At 35.7% G+C, this 19952-nt stretch overlaps 1 protein-coding gene across 2 annotated transcripts; it reads right to left on the bottom strand.

Moving 5' to 3' along the window:
* Nucleotides 1-156: 156 nt before the first annotated feature.
* Nucleotides 157-19377, bottom strand: CCPG1 (cell cycle progression 1). 2 transcript variants are annotated; one of them, XM_010073886.1, is made up of 9 exons: nucleotides 19309-19377; nucleotides 14963-15077; nucleotides 13947-14026; nucleotides 13553-13760; nucleotides 9188-9442; nucleotides 8167-8178; nucleotides 5433-5554; nucleotides 2962-4364; nucleotides 157-899 (listed from the first exon to the last, which is right to left on the bottom strand). In XM_010073886.1, the coding sequence occupies exons 1-9, from the start codon at nucleotides 19366-19368 to the stop codon at nucleotides 719-721; spliced, it is 2436 nt and encodes an 811-aa protein (XP_010072188.1). In that variant the 5' UTR covers nucleotides 19369-19377; the 3' UTR covers nucleotides 157-718. The 2 variants fall into 2 exon arrangements, with proteins under 2 accessions (XP_010072188.1, XP_010072190.1); XM_010073888.1 differs by lacking the exon at nucleotides 8167-8178.
* Nucleotides 19378-19952: the final 575 nt, after the last annotated feature.

Genomic DNA, 19952 nt, shown 5'->3' with positions numbered 1-19952 from the left:
AAGGCAACTTCAATAGCAGTATAGCAGGGTAAGGGTGTTGACCTACCTTACAACACTAGAAAACATCAGGAAGATGGAAGTTACCATCTGACTGCTTAAACAGTAAGAAATTAGACAAGACTGGACCATTTTTATAGGACTGTTATAAATAAAGACTTTTACGCACAATGTCTCTTTATTTTTCTTCTACAATATGCAGATATGCAAGACATTTCAAGTGCTTAAATCAGTAAGCTGATTAGAACGCAGCACAGCAAATTCTTCACAATTCAACAGGCTCTTGAACGCCCCCCAAAGACAAGAAGCAAGTGGAAGATTACAAAACACTAACAAATACATTACCATAATGTAGAGCTATTTTTTGAAGGATGAGATGAAGTTAGTATATCAAACACTGGAGTTAATTATTGGTACATTATGCATGACTCAAGCTTCAACTACACTAATGGAATGCAATTAAGCATATTTTTCATACACAAGTCACTGCATGCCTAGTTTCTGCAACAATACTGTTGGCACCCAAAGTATCATCACTTCCAAAGAACAGTTAAAGCAACAGTATAGAATATGCAAACTAGAAAGCTTGACTTCTGCCTTTTAACAAAAATGTGTAAAAATCAAATTAGAGGAAAAACTTGCATCTTGCTGCTTTGTTGAAAAACAATTAGTTTCTGGAGAGGATGTGAATTATTCTGATCTTATTTTTACCATAAATTGCTCAATATTTTGGATCAAATGGTAACTGCCCCAATTCTATTTCAAGATTTGCCATGTGTCTTCCATTAGTGCGACCATGTTTATGCCATTTACCTTCTCTTTTATTTCGGTGGTGGTACTTCTGAGCTTGTTTTTCATGTCTGTAATTTTCAGTTTGTGTAAAAGAAGGCCTTTTAGGTTGACTGCAAAGAGTAAACAAAAGCTTATTACTACTCTTACAAAAGCATCTCTCAAAGCATTTTGAAACACACAATTACATTGTCAAGAACAACTTTTAACATGATGAGGTTGACTGAAAACAAAATTAATATGAAGTAATCATTTCTCTTTAAGCAAAATGGGGGGGGATATTTATTTAAATCATCAATAAGATGGTATATTTAAAATAAATCCTTTCTAAAAACCAAAAATGCTCTGCAGCTGGTTGCCCAAAGTTCTTTTTAGAATAAAGCCAGGTTTGATTATCCCTACTGTGATGCCTGAGTGAGGTCTTAATTTATTTTACAGTTATTCTATTACATTCTGCTCTATAAAAAAATAATGAAAACTTTACAGACCCTTAGGAAAGCATGCTTTTGTGTAAAAATCAGCACTTCAGAAGTTTTAATGTACAGTAAGTACATTTATGCAGAGAGAGGGTGTATTGACAAAACACTCTTGCTCACCTCTTGGCAGTTTCTGGTGCAAACAGTCCCATTATACTACATGCTGTTATCATATGATTAGCATCTCTAGCCTTCTGCTAAGCTAAGCTAAGGCTGTTTTCATCCTCAGTATTATACAAACTTCTGTATCATACTATCAGTAAATGAACATGAAATTCTGTTTTTCTGCAAACTGAATTAAAGTGCTCAAAAATTAAGTGTGTAATTAAAAATTAAAGTTCATTTTAATAATAAATTGGTAAGAAGTACTTGGACTATAAATAAAAGCTAAACTTACATCGTGTGTTTGCCAAAACTGCCCATTAAAAAGGCTACTTGGTAGCTGACAAAAGGGATATCATCCTCACGGTTCAACTTTTAGTAAGAGAAAATACTACCTCATATAATATTTAGTAACCCCAAAGTAGTTAAGTATTCAGACTTCCTGCTGCAGTAACACATGAAATAATAAACAATACAAGTTCGAAAGAGAAACCTGACTGAAGAACTGCACCTTGATCTAAATACTAAATATGCTTTGCATTGAATACCAGCACAGGGAAAAGTTCTGTTATGTCTACAATGGCAACTTCTTGTGTATTGTAAGTTAGTTAATATATCTTTTTTTTTTTTACCTGATCAGAATAAACATTAGCAAAAGAGACTATACAGCCAATTTTGTAATAGCAATGATATTAAAAGCCACATAAAATATATACATGTGTTCCAAAATGAGCAAGTTCCACACAATGTATTAAGGCTGCTTGCTTAATTTTCTTTCACCAAAGTCTATGCAGTGGGCCAGCCAGGCAGCATACCACAACTGCTCTGCAGAAGCCCTGAGAATACCATTAGATACAGGAAAGTAATGCAAGAAACAATTCATGCCAAAGACCTTTGTAAGCAAGTCTGAATAAAATTTAGTCAGGGTCAGGATCTGAACTAAAGCCTGCCATTTTTATGATCTTTGAGGTCTCTTCCAACCTTAATGATTCTATGATTCTATGATTTGAGTAGCTCTGCTGTGGGCATACAGACCAAGTATTATACTGAGCTACAAGACAGCAGTGAAATTCCTGAAGAGACAGCAGGGAATATGCCTGCCATAACAGGACTTTGAGACTGCTCAAATATATCCAAAAACCTAATTCAGGGAAGGATAACAAGCAAGTCCTAGTTAATGCTTCTTCTGAGATAGTCATTCACTCCATCAGATAGTCAATCATAGCTGTTCAGTCTCAAGTAATCCTACTTGCAGTTACAGAACTTCTAAAGAACTCAGCAGAAAATTAGATTGTGCTATGTACAGTGGATCTGTAATGCCTCCCAAACTAACATACACACACACAGAATTTATGTGTTGTGGTTTAGTGACCAAAACCAGGACAGTAAGGTACTACAACAGATCCACTTTACATCACAATCTAGCATTTCCATTGAGTCCTTCAGAAAGTCTTCTAGTATGTGTGCATGTGTATATATGTATATTTATATATGCACACATATATGCTAGAAGACCACCTATTAGAACAAGGACACTAGTTGTCTTTATGAAGACTACTTCATTGTGTTAACAAGTTCAGGAAACATGGAAACAAACCTGGGTCCGTACTGGGGTGAATTATCATAATGAAAGTAGTATCTGTAGATGTATTTGTCCAAATCCTCAAAAATCTTTTCATTATTATGTTGGTATTCCTTCATATCTTCCAGGTAATCCTTGACATCATTAACGAAATCAGTGAACAGCATCTGGTCATGTATAAATACCCCATTATGAAAAAACTTATTGATGAAATTTTCTAGTTCTCTCCAGTGATGAAAGTTATGTACAACTTGTTGCAAATACTTTTTCATTAGCCGATTAAATTCATCCACCTGGATAGGATCTGATACTCTGTTAAAGAGACTGATGAATTCTTGATGAGCACATTCAAAAATACCAGAGCAGCCCTTGAGGGCAAACTGATGTTTTCTATTACACAAAGGATCATGGAGACATTTCTGTGAATCTGAATATTTTTCAAATGCTGTAAACTGATGTTTTCTTCCATCTTTGAATTCTTTTGGCATGTTAGGTCCCCTATAATGCATGTGCTTCAGATTTTCATAAGAATTATGTTCTCGATAAAAAGTTCGAGCCTTCTTGTTTGCCTCATGTCTCTTATCATTTGACTTCTCCTTTTCATCAAAGATGTTTTTTGTGCTATCTTTGAAGTGTCTGAATGTAGACTTTACAGAATCGGAGAATTTTTTCAGGTTTTCTTTCACTGCTTCTTTAGCCTGCTTAATCTTTTCTTTATGGTGTCTTACAAACTCTTTTGTGGAATTTTTCATGGCATCAAAAGTTTCTTTAACTGAACCAAAAAATGATTCCTTTGATTTCTTTTTATTCTTACTTTGCCCTTTAGCACCTTTCTTCTGTCCTTTTTCATTCACTTCTTGTTTTTCAGTTTGGTCTTTTGCTTCAACATACAGCTTCTCCCATAAGTCAGAGCGCTGTTGCTCAAAGTTCAGCTTTTTTTCTAGTTCTACTAGCCTTCCTCGCAGTGTTTCTATTTCTTGGTTTTCTCTTAATGCATCATCATCATTAGCACTGTCAGGTGCTTGACGAGAGCCTAACTGTTCCAATTCCTTTTTTAGAGCTTCTGTAACATGACGTTCTTTGTCCAGTTCTCTCCTTAACATCTGTGCCTCTGCAAAGAGTGTTTCCTTTTGCCTGAGAAAGTTGTGGTTTCTTTGCTTTTCCTCTTCTAGATGTTCCCTTAGCTTCTGATTTTCCATTACAATAGACTCAGTGCTAGTACCTTTATCTTCTAAATTTCTAATTTGTTGTCTTAGCTTCCTTAATTCTTCCTGAAGTGAGGCCAAAGCTTTTTCTTCCTTCTCTAGAGATTCTCTTAAGTGCTGATTTTCTGCAGCAAGACTCTTTTTTTGAGATTCAAAGGATTTTTTCTCCACCTCAGTAGAGGTCAAACATGTGGCAAAATCTCCCTTGAGTGACTAATACGAACAAGAAGAAAACAAGCAAAAGTACTGCAATTAGAATTGTTACAATTTCAGCTAGAAAGATGAAAGACCAAGGTAGCCCAGACCCAGTTTACTTGTCATTTTGGATGCAATAACACATGTTGCAGCAAGATGCAAAAATAGAGCTAGTTTGTTTATCTCAGATACACACACAACCACTTTCTTAGCAACAAAGACCATGTGAGAGGCTCCCCCTTCCAACCAGAGGTCATCACCCCTCACTTGTATTGGTTTAACCAGCTGAAGGATAGTAACCTGGGTATATGAATCGGTAAGTCTTAAAAGACAATGAAAATGCATGTTTGCTGTTGATTCATGTTCAGCAAACTGGGTTTACAGATTACAAAACCAAATCCATTAGCAGAAGCAAGGGCATTCAGCTGTTGGGGCAGGAATTCAGGAACTGATTTTGAAATAAATTTGCTGCTGAAAATACATGTTCATGTAACTATATGCTAACACAAAGGGATCTCCCCAGTCTCTTGACATCCTTGACAAACCCCAGAACTAAATATATTTAATCACGTATAAATGCTGCTATCAGCAACATAAAAGAAAATTTAAAAAAAAAGACACACACACACAATGCACTCCCTGATCTTCTCTCTGAATGATCTAACAGTAAAAAACTAAAAGTACAAGTTAAGTATTTAAAAAAAAATAACCATTGATAATTTAGAAAGCAAATTCACAAAACCTGTAGGTTCAGCCTATAATAGGTTTTTACCAGCATATTCCACTTCAGCTGCTTTCATTAATGACAACTTGGCATTCTGTTATAGGAAAAGAGACAGGCTCTGTGTCCAGATAACTCCTGGACTACATACATAAAAACCAGTATGTTTAAACACATTCCAATAACAAATTTTATCAAAATACAAAGTCTTTGTCAAGAATTCAGGGGAAAGAAAAATTACATTTTCAGAAAGCGCTTAAAGAAAAAAATGTAATAGATTTGTGTGATAAATTAATTTCACTTTGTATAAATTACACACATAACAACAGAATAACCCAATGACTTCCAGCTAAAATCACACCTACCCCCACTTTATGATGCACTTTATCTCCTTGCTCTTGTTGGCACTGGTAAAGGTCATCTTTCATATCCTTTAATTCACGCGTCTTTGTCACCAGCTGCTGACGTTTCTGGATCTGTATTGTGCCTACAAAGATAAAAACATTCTTTTTAAAGTCTGACTTATGTTAAGTAGTTAGAGGAACAGATGAACCTAAACATCATCGTCATTTTCTCTGCAAATTCAAAAGCATTCTTACCTTGCAATTTCTGCCCTGTACTTACTGCTTAGCTGTAACTAACTGCTTAGCTGCAACAAAATAAAGACTATGGAACTAGATTGTTACATACTGATTCTGTTTCTTCCAATGATAAACAACTTCTCAAAAAGACCCAGAAATTGGCTATTACACTGTCTTTTATTTGATGATAACACATGAAGGAATTTTGGAATGCTACATACAAAACAACAAAAGTTATGCAGGAAAGGATATGTGTGATTTCTTTTTTTTTTTTTTTTTTGGTCATTTTCTTAGTAACACGCAAGCCAAACAGGATAAAAGGGAGACCGTTAGTCCATGCATTATCCATTTCAGAACTACAGCTTTTATTGTTAAGCAAAGGTACACGAATAAGAGGATATTAGCACAGTATTTAAAATACATGCAGGAACACACTGCTCACAAAGCAGCAAGTATTTGCAGGCCCCACCTTGTCACTGTTATCCATGAGTGAAGGCTGAAGAGTAAGCAAATACCCTGTCTTTCAATTGTCAGATAAAGGTTGAGACACGATTTTCTGAAAAAATATCCTCATTGTACTAGCCACCAATTTCTTCTGTCAGGTGAAACTTCTTTACTGGTACTTCCCTACCTATACACATGTTCTGATGTAGTTTTTATTTCTTTGCTTTTAAGATTCTCTTGAGTTGACTCTACAGTAGATGGCAACAGCAAGTTCTAGGTATTCCTTTCAAAACCAATGCAACATATGCAGAGTTCTATTTCTGTATTTTTTTTGGGGGGGGGAGTATTATTAAACAGAAAAAATTCTATAAATGCCACTACACCGAGGAATTTTTTGTGCTCTCTTGATTTCTGTTTAATGTATTTTAAAGTATGAATTTGCTCTATTAAACCAAGTTGATCCTCAAGAGTTCAATTCAGCTAAGGGAAAGCAACATTTTTACAGCAATGATTTTAAGTTTGCAGAGTCCTAATAAACACTTATTAGAAGCATAGGTCCTTGCATAAGTGAATTAAAGTATACTGACAGTAAATTTGTTTTTCCTATTTATGTTTTATAGATACTTTTGAAGAAGTACATTGATCCTAAGAACCTGAAGACTGCATCTGAAAAATCATCATTTCGTGTAAAAGGACTCACATTAAGAGGAACCTGAATTACAGAAAAACACTTACTTTGTTTCTCTCCTGATGAAGAATTATAATTTAAATACAGTAAGCAAAAATTACATTTAGTAACACAGAATAGCAAAGACACTGAAAATGAACATAATTAGGTACCATTCCTCAGTAATTGTTTGTGTTTCCAGATAGTATTCTAAGTCACAGTATCCTTCATATTCTTTAAGCAATCTATCCAAATCCCTAGATTATTATTATTAATATTCCCTTTTGCAGATTCTGGTTAAAGAAAAAAATAAATATCTGAATGTCCATAAGGAGACAGTCTTCTGGCAAGGGCTTCCTAACTTTAGCTTTTCCAAGTTATCCATTTTCCTGGAAAGCTTGCCCTCTTTCAGATCTCCTTCCTAAAGCATCATAAAGCCAACTACCTCAGTTTAATACTGATTAGGATACAGTTATTGATTAAAACCTAGTCCTAGTTGCTTTCTACATCTTTAAAAGTCTTAAAGGGGTCCTGGAGCTCTAGCTAATGGGAAAAGACTATCCTGATACTCACCCAAACAACAAAGTAATTCCACAAAAAGTAACCCTTTCCAATCCTCTTACATGACAATTAGCCTAGCATTAAAAAGACTGCTGTGAAAAACATTAATTCCAAGCTGAATCACAAAAATGCGAAGTAGTCCTTTAGGGAGGTGGACTTCTCATTGCCAGTTTGTGTTTAAAAAAAAAACCCAAACAAATAGAAAAGAGGAAGATGGAAAGCAGGGTTTGATTTCCTTTCTAGTGCTAGAAAGGTTAGTTATCACATAGCCATTAAGAACTTTCACTTGAGGAAGCAAAAACTAAAGCCTCCTTTCTGCTGAGAATGGTGTCATCACTGTCATCAGTGACAACAATTTTCATTTAGAAGTACAGATTCAATGAATGAACAAATCGAAGTAATCCCTTAACAAAAGTATGACCCTAAGGACATTTCCAAAATGTATTTCTCATCTCAAGGCTCTTTAAAAGGATCGTATTTATCACTAAACCCAATTTAAACACAGTGAAATGATTAACAGAAGTGAAACCTCAAGTTACCACCTCAAAGCCTGGTCTACACATTGTGCTCCTCTCTCCTCCTAGCCTGCCAATATGGACCAATCAGTTTTTACACCAGCTACTACTAGTTGCAGCTGCTAAATAAAAAGTATTTCACACAACTGGATTAGTCATTCCTATAATCCCACATACACTAGTAATTCTTCAGACTTGATGTTTTTAATATAAGTATGCATACATATATGGACATGTGCATACATGTACGCACGCACAATTTGAAAAGTAAATCTGAATGCAAGTAGATCTGCAAGCACAGCATCCACAATATATCACTCATGACTCTTACCTTCAGGTTTACCTAGGAACAAAAAAAAAAAATCAGGGTCGAGTGAAAATTAGTATAAATCTCAAAATCAATGTCAAAATTCAGACCCCCAGCAATGATTCAAAATCAAATCCAACTCAAATTCCAGTCTCAAACTGAATCACAAGTCTTCTTATGAAGGCATATTTTCATATAAAACTAAAACAAATCAGGAAAAATTACTGTTAAAAATAAATGTCCTCTATCATTTTTATCATAAAACACGTAACCATAGAATGGTTTGGGCTGGAAGGGACCTTAAAGATCATCTAGTTCCAACCCCCCTGCCATGGGCAGGGACACCTTCCACTGGACCAGGTTGCTCAAAGCCTCATCCAACCTGGCCTTGCTTCTTAGAAGACCAGTATTGCACTACGTAGATTTAGATCTGTAATGAGTTCTGCCATTTTGTTAAATGCAGTAACAAATCTGTGTAATGCTTAACTTTAGGCAACGCACTGAACACAGAAAAATTGCTGCTATACTGGATTCCCTAAACCACTCTGAAACTGCAAGGACAACAACAGCCTATTTTCCTCCACTGGAGAGAGAAAAACATTGATACTATGAACTCCTGTAAAAACGTGCCTTGCTCTTACATTTATCAGATGAGTCCATACGGGACAAAAGCCAAAATAACTCTCTGAATGCTGTTAGGACTAATAAGCACTACCACAAATTTATTTCAAAAGAAAATATCTGAAAAATGAAGGGTACACACTGAGTTATAAGAACAACAAGAAACTTCTATCTGGAAGGGCAACCAAAAAGGAATTTCTTTTTATTTACTTTAATTTTAAAGTAGTGCATATTAAATACAATTGCACTGCTGAAGGGCCTCCATACATTATCCATACATTATCCATACATTAGCAGTTGCTTTTTTTCATGTTTAGGTTTAGATTATTAGCAGAGAACAAGAAAAAAAAAATCAGAGTCACAATAAAATGGTATTTGTTATGTAAGATGTTGATTCCATGTATTTGGTCTTCTATAAACTCACCATAGAAGTGTCCAAAGCCCATGCTGATTGCAATCACCAAAGCTAGTATGATGCATCTGTTAAGGCCACTGCTGAACTGGCGCTTGTGCTGCTCTTCCCCGGGACGTTCAGACTCTGGTTCAGCCGGTGACCCACCCTCAGCCTCAGAGCTAGAGATCAGCCTCTTCTTAGCCCGACGTTTTCGTACTGTGGGACTGGACTGGTTGCTAGTTTCATCACTACTCGATTCATCATTGCTAGCCTGAGAAGAAAAAACTGAAAACCAACATAGAAGTCTTTAAAATGCATTAATTGCTGCTTTAAAAATCAGAGTACCAAAATCCATTGTATTTATGCAACATGTATTTCACATTTATCTTAGAGAACATTAATAAAACAAAACAAAAATTCTCAATGTGATAGTTTATGCTGGATATTACGCAAGGAATGCTCAATCTCCAAAGTTAAAAATTCATTTTTTAAAAAGAAAAGATAGAGAATCAAGAAATAATCAGCAAAAAACTGTATGGCACTTCCCCATACCTTATCGTTTGCTCATTAGAAAGTATTTCTTTCAGACAATCCTGCCTCTTAAAGCAGCTACATGTACTGCCTCTGCAAATTCTTGTGAAGTGGAAAGGTTAAGAATTCAGTTTTCCTTCTCTTTCAGATATTGGGACTGAGCTATTCAATAACAAAAGAGCAACAGAAATACTTGCTAAAACAAAGCCTCCTAAAAGACAGATGTGGTTCATTACATTCTCTTAAAAAGCTTCATTCTGTGACCTACATCCAGCTGCAGACAAAATTCCATTGAAGTTCCATTAATGCAAGTATTACACATATCCAAACAAAGCTTTGCATTGCAAATGTATTTAAATAGGTAATTTTATTTACTTTTAATATCTATCATACGCTACTTATTAACATCACCCACCTTTCCAAAAAGCCATTTTCAACCACTACTGCACAGGAAAAGAACCACTCAGGTGCTTCTGTGTTTGTCCCTCCTTAACACTCTGAATCCAAACCACTTCTATTACCTGACTGATGTTTTGCAAGATTGAATTGGCCAAGATTTGAGATAAGAACAAATTATAACCATAAAAAAAATCTTTTACAGCATTTTTGTAAAATGATACCATTTGTATGTTCACATTCCTATGGCCCCTCCTATATTCTAACTGGGAAAATAACAGCAGAGCTGTAATTGCTTGTTGCTATTAGTGGCACAAATGCTTGCTGTGTGTTACTGTAAATAAATTTATATAATTCAGTAATAATTAATCTCCCTCCTTTGAAAGTGTCATTTTCAAGTCTAAGGCAAATATCAAGGGGAAGGAGTAGCAAGTGAAAAAGAAGCTTTCAAATATCTGTGTTCACGTACCCAACTCACATGCCCGAAATAGACTGAATGTGATCAATGAAGCCTCCAGCACAAAGTGCTCCTGCTCAGACAGTTCTAAATTTGATGCCCACAATTACACAATGCTCATGCCCCTTCTAGAAATACAGTTCTTCGTTCTCATATCATTACACTCAAAATGTAAAAATACAAATACAGAGTTACTGACCTTGAACATTTCACAACTGAAAATCATTTGTTTGCGCAAAGCCAAGCACACATCACTGAATAGACAAGAATGCCAAGCAGTGCTAGCCGTTATCTATAAAAAGGATTACCAGTTTAGATTCTTCACTGAAAATAAATTCCAACTTCATAGAACTGATTGCATCAACCCCAGAAAAGATTACCAGTTAGTATCTGGGATACATGTCTAATGTCTAACTCCATGGACAAGCAAGAGGTCAGACAATGAAAGATAACTTCCCCTCTTACTAAAAAAAAAAAATCCATTTTAGTTAATTAGTCAAACCAGACTGATGAAGCAGACATTGCAATAAAGACAAATCACTTAAACAGCTACTTGACATGCAGATTCTTAAATGAATTTCTATAGCTTGGCAGAAAAGGACACTATTTTAGAATCAGTCATTTAAGCAGATGCCTACTTCCCCAATCCTGGACAACAAAGACAAGCATTCAGAAATTAGTCAGGAGAAAGGTACTGTTACTGGAATGCAGAGGTCAGACATTATAAAGGCTTATACAGGACATACTGAATCAGACAGGTGTCATTATGGCGTATTTGTTTTTTTAGGGTTTTTTCAAAAACCAAGAAAGTTTATATGCATGGAATACAAAGTGGTTAAGGAACAAGCTGCTTCTAGCGAAATGTGAAATTCTTTGGCATACACTGGACAGCAAAATATAGGAAAGAAAAAAAAACAGACAATCAGAAAGCAAAGAGAAAAAGCTGTAAGACACTTAGAGCCATTCATATGCACTTACTGGCAAGTTGTCAACAGCACTGCACTTTCAGGCAAGAATGATATTGCCTTCCAGGGGCTCTAAGAATTCAGCACAAAGCTGTACTCTAACATTCACAGGTTGAAAATGAGTATAAATGAAACAAAGTGTGACCACAGTAGCAGTCCAAAATTCTAGCTTCTGCTATGATTTTGAAGTGTCAGGTCTACGCTACAAACCAGATGAATTAACAATGTCAGTTAAGAATGTGATTTCTTTGACGTTTCTGCACAGACACGTATATGAGTATATGAGCACTTCTGCTAGTTAACTTCATTCATGAAGCAATTTTAAAACATATCTGTTTGCATGGTGAAGAGAGCCTGAACGGGAACTGGTTTGCAAGTAAAAGTGGAAAAAAATGCTTGTAAAATGTTTTAGTATCTACTTCATGAAAATGTGAAGCTCACGCTTTTCCAACACAATAGAAAACTCAACAGGAAGCGGATGGCAAAGATTTTCATTGCCAAAAAGTGGCATGAAAAATTTTGACTGCTAAAACTTTGTCATTTAAAATAAATGCAAAAGTACTCCAGACACTTTCTGTAATACTTGGTCAATCAAAAGTACAGCACTAAAGACCATGCTGAAATCAGCTTAAGTTAGAAGGAAGAAATTATTTTTGCTAGTCACAGATTTGGAATCCAACAAGAACCATTCATTTAAATGGTCAAGCACACACATTAAAATGTAATAACAAAGCTTACTGATGCCCATTCCAAATTTATGTGTAAATTTAACATTCTTCAAAAAAGCAAAGAGAACACAACTTAGCCTAATTCTTCAGTGAGGACTGGCTTTCAGCATCTGCTTGGAATATCACTACTAGAAGATCAAGTCAGATTGCTACTGAGAATTTTAAGAACACTCCATGCAAGCCATAAGCAATCAGCTTTACATAAGCTGATCAATTTAATCACACCACCTTGGAAAGGAAGACTGTGAGACACATGCTCTTTCACCTCATTTCCCCATCCCCTTACACAATCAGGAATCTTCCTCAGCTTCTCCAGCCAACTGACTTTTGTGTCCAAAAAAAAAGGGGAAAAAAACAAAGAAATTTTTAGAACTCAGCCTTAAAAGAAAAGGGAAAGTCAACTAAATTTTAAATTAAAAATTAAGTCATCCAGAAGACTTAAATAAGGGGACAGCTTGGTTACAAACCATCACCGGTCACAATTAGATGCTAAGCTGCCACTTTCTGATTCCAATGGATACTATACAGATACATGAACCTTTAATGATGCTTTATGCTAAGATAAAACAGTATTTTAAGAAAAAAATCCTGCTCTTGTAATAAACTTACTTTGAAATATAAAAGTAACACAGAAGTGTTACAGAGAACAAAGAGAACAGAAAACACTACAGATAAGCAGCCAAACAATTAAAAAGGAAGACTAGAGAACTAGAGAAGAGTAACACAACAGTTAAGTTTTTTTTGTTTGAGTTTGTTGTTTTTTTGTTTGTTTTTAGTTGGCCAAATATTCACATCCTTCCTCCTGAATCCTGCCTTGCATTTTTGCCAAGTACTGGGAGTACCTTAAAAAAAATATATATACCTATTAGCTATGAAGGTAAGCAAAAAGTTTTTGTAGTCATGCTGCTACTATTCCTCATGCCCCCAAAAATCAATTCTTTCCCAGTTGCTAGTTATTAATGTCAACTCCATAAAAGCCGGAAAAATTGCCAAGAGAAAAACCTACAATGATTCTACGAACTAAAAGCAATTTTAATTCTCCAAAATATGCTAGAAATTTACGTTCTATTTAAAATAGTGAACACTTAATAGGACAGAACACTTCCAACTAAAAAGACTGCAGCATACATTTGGACAAAGTTTTAGAGTTAGGGCAACTAGAGTTGTCCTGGAGACTGCACATACTTGAACATGTACTCAATAAGGCCAATTTTTTTTTCCCCTCTCCACACAAAGAAGGTTCCCTAAGCAAAGATTCCCCCCACCCCCTCCCGGTGACATTTTTGCACACAGTTGCTTAGTAATTTATTTCTCTTACCAGTTTCTAGATGGGAAAACGCATACTGACTACTAGAGGAGGAACCCAGGTTAAAATCTTCTGAACTTCGAGCTTCTTCACCATCAGTTGGAGCTTCCTCCTGACTTTGAGTTTCTTCTGGTTTTGGAGCTTCAAGTGTAACAATGTCAGAATCATCGCTAACAGTTCCAATGTAGGATCCATCATCAGGGATTTTTTCTTTCTTTCCCTGGGGAAATGAACAATGTAAAAACTATTCAGATGCACACAATATAAAGTAATTTTTTAAAAGTAAGAATTCTTAACATTTTAAAGAAAGGAAAAAACAGTATCTTTATTTTAATGCCTTCAAAGCATTGCTTGGCATTGTCAGATGGGGTTTACGGAAGCTTCTCAATAACGTAATATAATTTACCTCTGGAACTGTCTGAGTTTCCTCAAAAGCAGAGAGAGTATTATCTACTACTGCAATCTCTCCATCATTGCTGCAATGAGCTATATAAATAAAAAGAGGAAAAAGCAAACAAACATGGGTTTAAAACCAGTAACTCCACAAATTATGCCCACTCCCATGTAATGCAATTGTGACGGATTTATATTATCTACTTATAAAAGAGAAGGTTTTCTAAAAAATACACTCTCATTTTTAATGCCCTCCTAACAAGCATCAGAATCCAATTTCTCATTATGTAATACGTTTTGGAGGATACTTAAATTCACATGCTCATACCGATCACAACGCAAGTAACCCGTCAGATGAAAACAAATACTATACTGTAAGTCGATAACATTTTTATGCTAGGATAATTAAAATATTTTCCAGATAGTCACTGGAGTTTGAGTGTCTAGTCCTATTTCTAGAAGGAGAGGTTATGATGTTGGAAACATGGCCAAGCTCACGTTTAGTCAACTGCACACTGAACCTGTCAAGGCTGTGTTGTCATACCGACATTAACAAATGGAGTATTAAATTTAGTAACTAAAATAAGAGGAAGGATTTTCATTATATTAATATGCACCAGACTTACACTTCCAAGAAACACTAACACAGTGTTATTTTTTTAGGTGTAAAAGCATTGATAGTTCCTTCTAAATTACTCTTATTTGCTCTACGACATTATTAAGCAATGTCTAATATAGTAAATTTCTTCTATCAATAGCACTTCTATAAACTTTTTTCCAGCAACACCAGTGCATACTATTCTATAACACATCTAAAGTACTGACAAAAATGAAAGGCATTCTACCAATTTTATCTATTTCAAGAAAAAATACTTTCATTAAGTTGATGACTGAATGTTTTCGATAACACTGATGAAGCAAGTACTTTGACAGAGGCCTACAAAGTATATTAACACTATTAAAAATATTGTGTGTCAATGCTACAACAGACACCTACTTTATGGAACCACTCTTATTTTAATATCTTACCTTGCAAATCGACTGGTTGCTCCTCTTCTTGCAAAGAAATGTATTCTTCCGCAACAAACTCCTGGTTATCATTTGTGCTTCCATTTTCTGAAGTCACCGTCTCTATGTCAGAACCCTGGAGGTGAAGAGTTTTGAACAAACACTACAGTTATGCTATGTACTTATGACTATGATTGAAAAAAGACAGAGGAGGACAATTCTAAAAAAAAAAAAAAAAGGCAATTTAGGCATCAATTAACAACTATGCTATATATAACAACTATGCATTTCAAATAACTGTTTTCTATAAGCTTTATTAGACCTCTTTACTAAATAGAATTTAGAGAAATAAGGGAGGTTGTCAAATGAGTTTTGGGATCTAATTTTTGTACACTTGTCCATGTACTGTACATAAATACAACACACCACCACCCCGCAAAAAAAAATAAAAAAAAAAAAAAAAGGAACTTCAGGAGTACCACCATGAACTCTAATACCAGGAAAAAGATACGTTTAACTCCACCTCAATTCCTGTCATCAAATTGGAATGGCTGTTTTAATAGTACATCTCTGACACCAGGAAAACAAATATTTATATAATCTCTAAATTGGATTTCTGTCTTTAATCCAGAAAGGAGCCATAGTTATTAGTCAGCTGCAGTCACAACAACCTCAGATCAAAACAGGACCTGAAGGTAAACAACATTCAGAGACTGCAGGGCACTAAAGGCAAGCTACTGGTTGACAACTCTAAATATTTAATCTCCATATTGTAATTTTAGTTTAAAAGAACTGACGGAACACAAGCAAGATTATCAGAAAACTATAATAAACATGCAAAATCTCACTGAAAAATACTAAGTCACTCTGATCCATAAATAACTTGAGCTGTTTTTGTAAACAGAGAGTTATTTTTGCAACAGCAGGTGTGAAATTACAGTAGTAGTAGTAGTTCCAGATCAGTTTCCCTAGATGCCTCATTTCAGGACTCAAAAACAGAAACATACACGTTTGCTTAACAGGAGACTGTACTTCAGGAAGATTAGATACCTCAAAAAGAGTTGCGTAAGATACATTCTACAATCACATGACAAAGTTATGTTCCTTTTCAAAAGGCTTCAAAAATTAACTGCTTTAGCAATTTGACAAATACTTTGTTTTGATTTTTTGTTACTACAAAAGTATCACAATTTTAATCTCAAATGTTTTGCAGAAAATTGCCACTCAAGTAACTTTTTAAAATCTGAATGAAATATCAGGAGAGAAAATACAAAACTATTTGGGGTTTTTGGCTTGGTTGGCTTTTATAGATAGGTATATACATTTATTATGTGATAACTGTTCTCTGGTGTAACAGAATCATTACTTTCATTTCTTAAATTGTGAAGAAGAAACAGAATAACCTAAATTTATTTTGCCCAGGCTCCACAACAAGGCAAACATCAGGAATATAGCTTAAAACAGACTAAAATTTTAGCTAAAATACCAAGAAACTAGGCTAGCTGAGTACTACCTAAGCCATTCTTTTTTAAACACATGCAGTCTGGTGGGGATGAACTCTGCTTCACTTAAGCTGAGGCTAGACCTCCATCACCATTCCATTTCATCAACAGCAAAGAGGTTGAGAAAGGATATTGTCTCCTCACTACCCTCCTACACAAAACTAGCAAGTCTTAAGAGTAGTCCAACAATACACACCATCACTTCTCTGTTCAAAGCAGACATTACACTCAGCATACACAGCTGTTAGTGCTCTGCAATCACAATCTAGCCAACTGCCAGTTCTGCCCCTCTTGGTGCCTTTGTAAACAGCAAAACAAATCCAGAAACTGATTCTGTTGTGTCATCATCAACACAGGTCGCAATAACATGTGAGAAAGTAATACTATAGTATGCCAAATTTGTCTAATCCTTAGCTCTGTCCCTTTCCTAAATATCCAGATCATCTCCCCAAAGTATACAGTAGTCCATGTCACCTCTTCCCTGGATAACAAGCGTGTGAAGGGTATCTTGCCATTCCATTCATTCTACTTTCTTTGTAAGAAAGATTCGAAGCTGTCCTGCTGGGAGAACACCAATAATGGGAGCTCTTAAACACCAGTGTTTTCCCACCCCAATCAGAATGATTTTATTTCTTTTAATCAGGGAAGAATAACTGGGAACAGAAAATCTCTATACCACACAAATCCATTCTGCTTTGGCTAGACAAATCCCTGCCTTCCTAGAATCCTGTATTATGCTAATTTAGTTAGGCTGCATAATACATTTTCAGTTAGTGTAAAATAACCATCCCAAGTACGAAAATAAAGCCTGCAATTCACAGCTGAATAACTCAACTGTTGTAGCCAACTCCTAAATATCCTTTTGCTCTTATTAGAAGTGTGTAAAAATCGGGCAGCCTGTGCACTCCTGTATCCTGCTTGGTCTTGGGGACTGGAGTGAGTGGGTTTTCAGTTTCTCTTTTGGTGGCAGATTCCAAACTTGTCATCCAACCCAAAACATGGAAAAGAAGTTTTAGCCATCTCTTCAACACCACCTTGCTGCCAACAGAAATGAAACCATTCATAAGCCTCAAACATTCATGAGCCACAAAGCATATCTCTTGCTTTTGAAACTGAACTGAACTTTCAGAACTTGAGTACAACCAGAAGCTTGTAATGGCTTGCCTTTTGAATTTCCTAGATTTTCATTATAATCTGCCAACAGGGGAGCCCGCAGTGAAGGAGAAACAGCTGATCACTACCCATGATCTCCTCCCATTATTTCCTGTTTTCCTCCTATGAATGAAATATCTCAGGTACTGTTCCTTGAAAATGTTTCAGGGCAGACAACAAGAAGATACAGAAAACCAATATGTACATGTCATTCCAGGAATATAGTTAACTCATCTGCTCCGAGTATTCTGGCTCAATAACCTGCTCAGTTTGCAAGACAAAGCTAAATGCTTATAAACCACTGGCCCTGAACAACAGGGCCAAGGAAACACAGGATTCCTGCATGAATTGCAAATAACTTGTGATAAAAGCTGCTGGGAGACCCTGGAAAACACAAAAGACAGTCACTTCAGAACTCAGTCCTTCTCACAGAAAGATCTCCTACCACCTCCAAGGTTCTTCCAAGCTGTCACAGTTTTCAAGACCCTCCAAGCCCAAGTATGGCAAGCCCTCACCAATCATTTTAAGCTCCGAGAAGGCTATACTTCTCATTCCTGACCTTACAGCACAGATGTAAGGGGAGCTGCCCTGGCCTCCCGTCACCTTCTTTTCCCAATAAACCTAATACAATGTTGGCATTCCTTTACTCACTGTAGCTTCCCCCAGATTCCGCTTGAGGCAAGAAAGCCTGGGAATACTTCAGCATCTTGGGTTTGGAATATATCATCATATACATCCTCTTCAATACATACTCTCTGTACCATAACCATCTCCAAGGGACTACCAACCAGTCTTGGCAACACTGATGATTTCTGCAGATCCCAGACCCTCTCAGCTCCCCGTATCTCCTTCTCCATGCAGAACAAATAGAAGTGATTAAAAGCATGCAAATAAGCCTAACAGACCTATGTGCATCTTTCTCCACATTGTCTAGGCATTCTGTAAGTTGAGTGGGACAACACAAAAGATAAGAGGCAGCACATCTTGCAGATGTCTTTATGCCAGTCCACAACCGTCTGAGCTCAGAGGCTCAACTCAGAGACTGTTCCAGTCAGGAACAAAAGCAGCTGGTTATGCACAAACAGAAATATAAATATAATGGTTATAGTATTTGCATGAGCCTTAAAAAAGCCTTCTACTTATACTCTAGTCGTTGAGCATAAACTTGTCTCTATCCTGTTTTTCATAGTAAGACAGACAGACTGTAAGGACAGAGGGCTGTTCCTAAACAGCAGCTGTTGAAGCTAGGATCAGGTAGTTTAGTGGTATAAAACACTATGAGAAATCATGGAATAATTTCCTTCTGCATGAGATATTTCTCCTGCTCACTATTCCCAACTTTTTTTTTTTTTTTTGCGCACTGGGGAAGGGGCATGGAGAGGGGAGGGTGGTGTAAGGAAGTTACATAGAATGTCAATATTTTCAGAAAAATGGAACAAAGGAGAGCATCTCACTAAAATTCTAGCAATTCTTCAAAGCAAAACCTTTGAAGAAAAAAATTATTCTTTTAAACAACAAAATTTATACCAGCTATAGTAAAGGATATACATTTTTAAGCCATAGTTTTACGTTTTCTTATTTATCAATCATTCTTCTATATTCTCTTTGATACGCAAGATCTACACAAAACAAAAACTACAAAGTTGAAATAATATTTTACTGCATATGGCTAGTTTTAAACTGACAGAACTTTATTAATTCGAGATTGGGTACCTCATGATTGATGACAGTCCAGCCACAAGATGAATCACTGTCACTGGAATTTTCAGACATTTTCAAAGCACACTGCAAGTAAAGGTAGATTCTTTTAACATAATTTCACCACTCTCATGAAAAACATACAGAAAACAAAATAATCTAAATCATGATGCTACAGAATACTACACTAACTCACAAATTGTTAAAAAAAAAAGAATAAAAGTTTAGAAATAAAATATATTATTTTGTACATATTTCCTATTATCTTTTTTAAACTCGGCGCAAATATGGCTTTGCTAGGTATGTACCTATTTTAGCGAAACAAAAAGCTCTTAGACTAGCTAAAAACACATACATAAAAGGCTAGCTACTAAATCAATAACTAAACTTAAATTTCTCTGGTGCATCATTGTTTTAGACATGTTTCAGTAGGTGAGGTAATTTCTGAACTGTTACATGCACAGGAACTACAATTTATTCAAGAAAAACACCTTTTTTTGGAGAAGAGAGACATTAGAATCTTTTGGAACTAATTCTCCTTAAATACTGGGCAAAACAATGTTTCATGTTTCTTCCATTCCTTTCAAGTATTTTTTAAAATACTGACTCTGAAGAATATTGAGAGAGTACAAAAATGGAACAAAAAAAACCTTGAAGAA

The sequence above is a fragment of the Pterocles gutturalis genome, unplaced genomic scaffold (genome assembly GCF_000699245.1).
Source record: "Pterocles gutturalis isolate BGI_N339 unplaced genomic scaffold, ASM69924v1 scaffold48257, whole genome shotgun sequence".
Taxonomy (NCBI): domain Eukaryota; kingdom Metazoa; phylum Chordata; class Aves; order Pterocliformes; family Pteroclidae; genus Pterocles; species Pterocles gutturalis.
The sequence above is the reverse complement of the archived record's forward strand: the minus strand, read 5'-3'. Positions and strand labels throughout refer to the sequence as shown.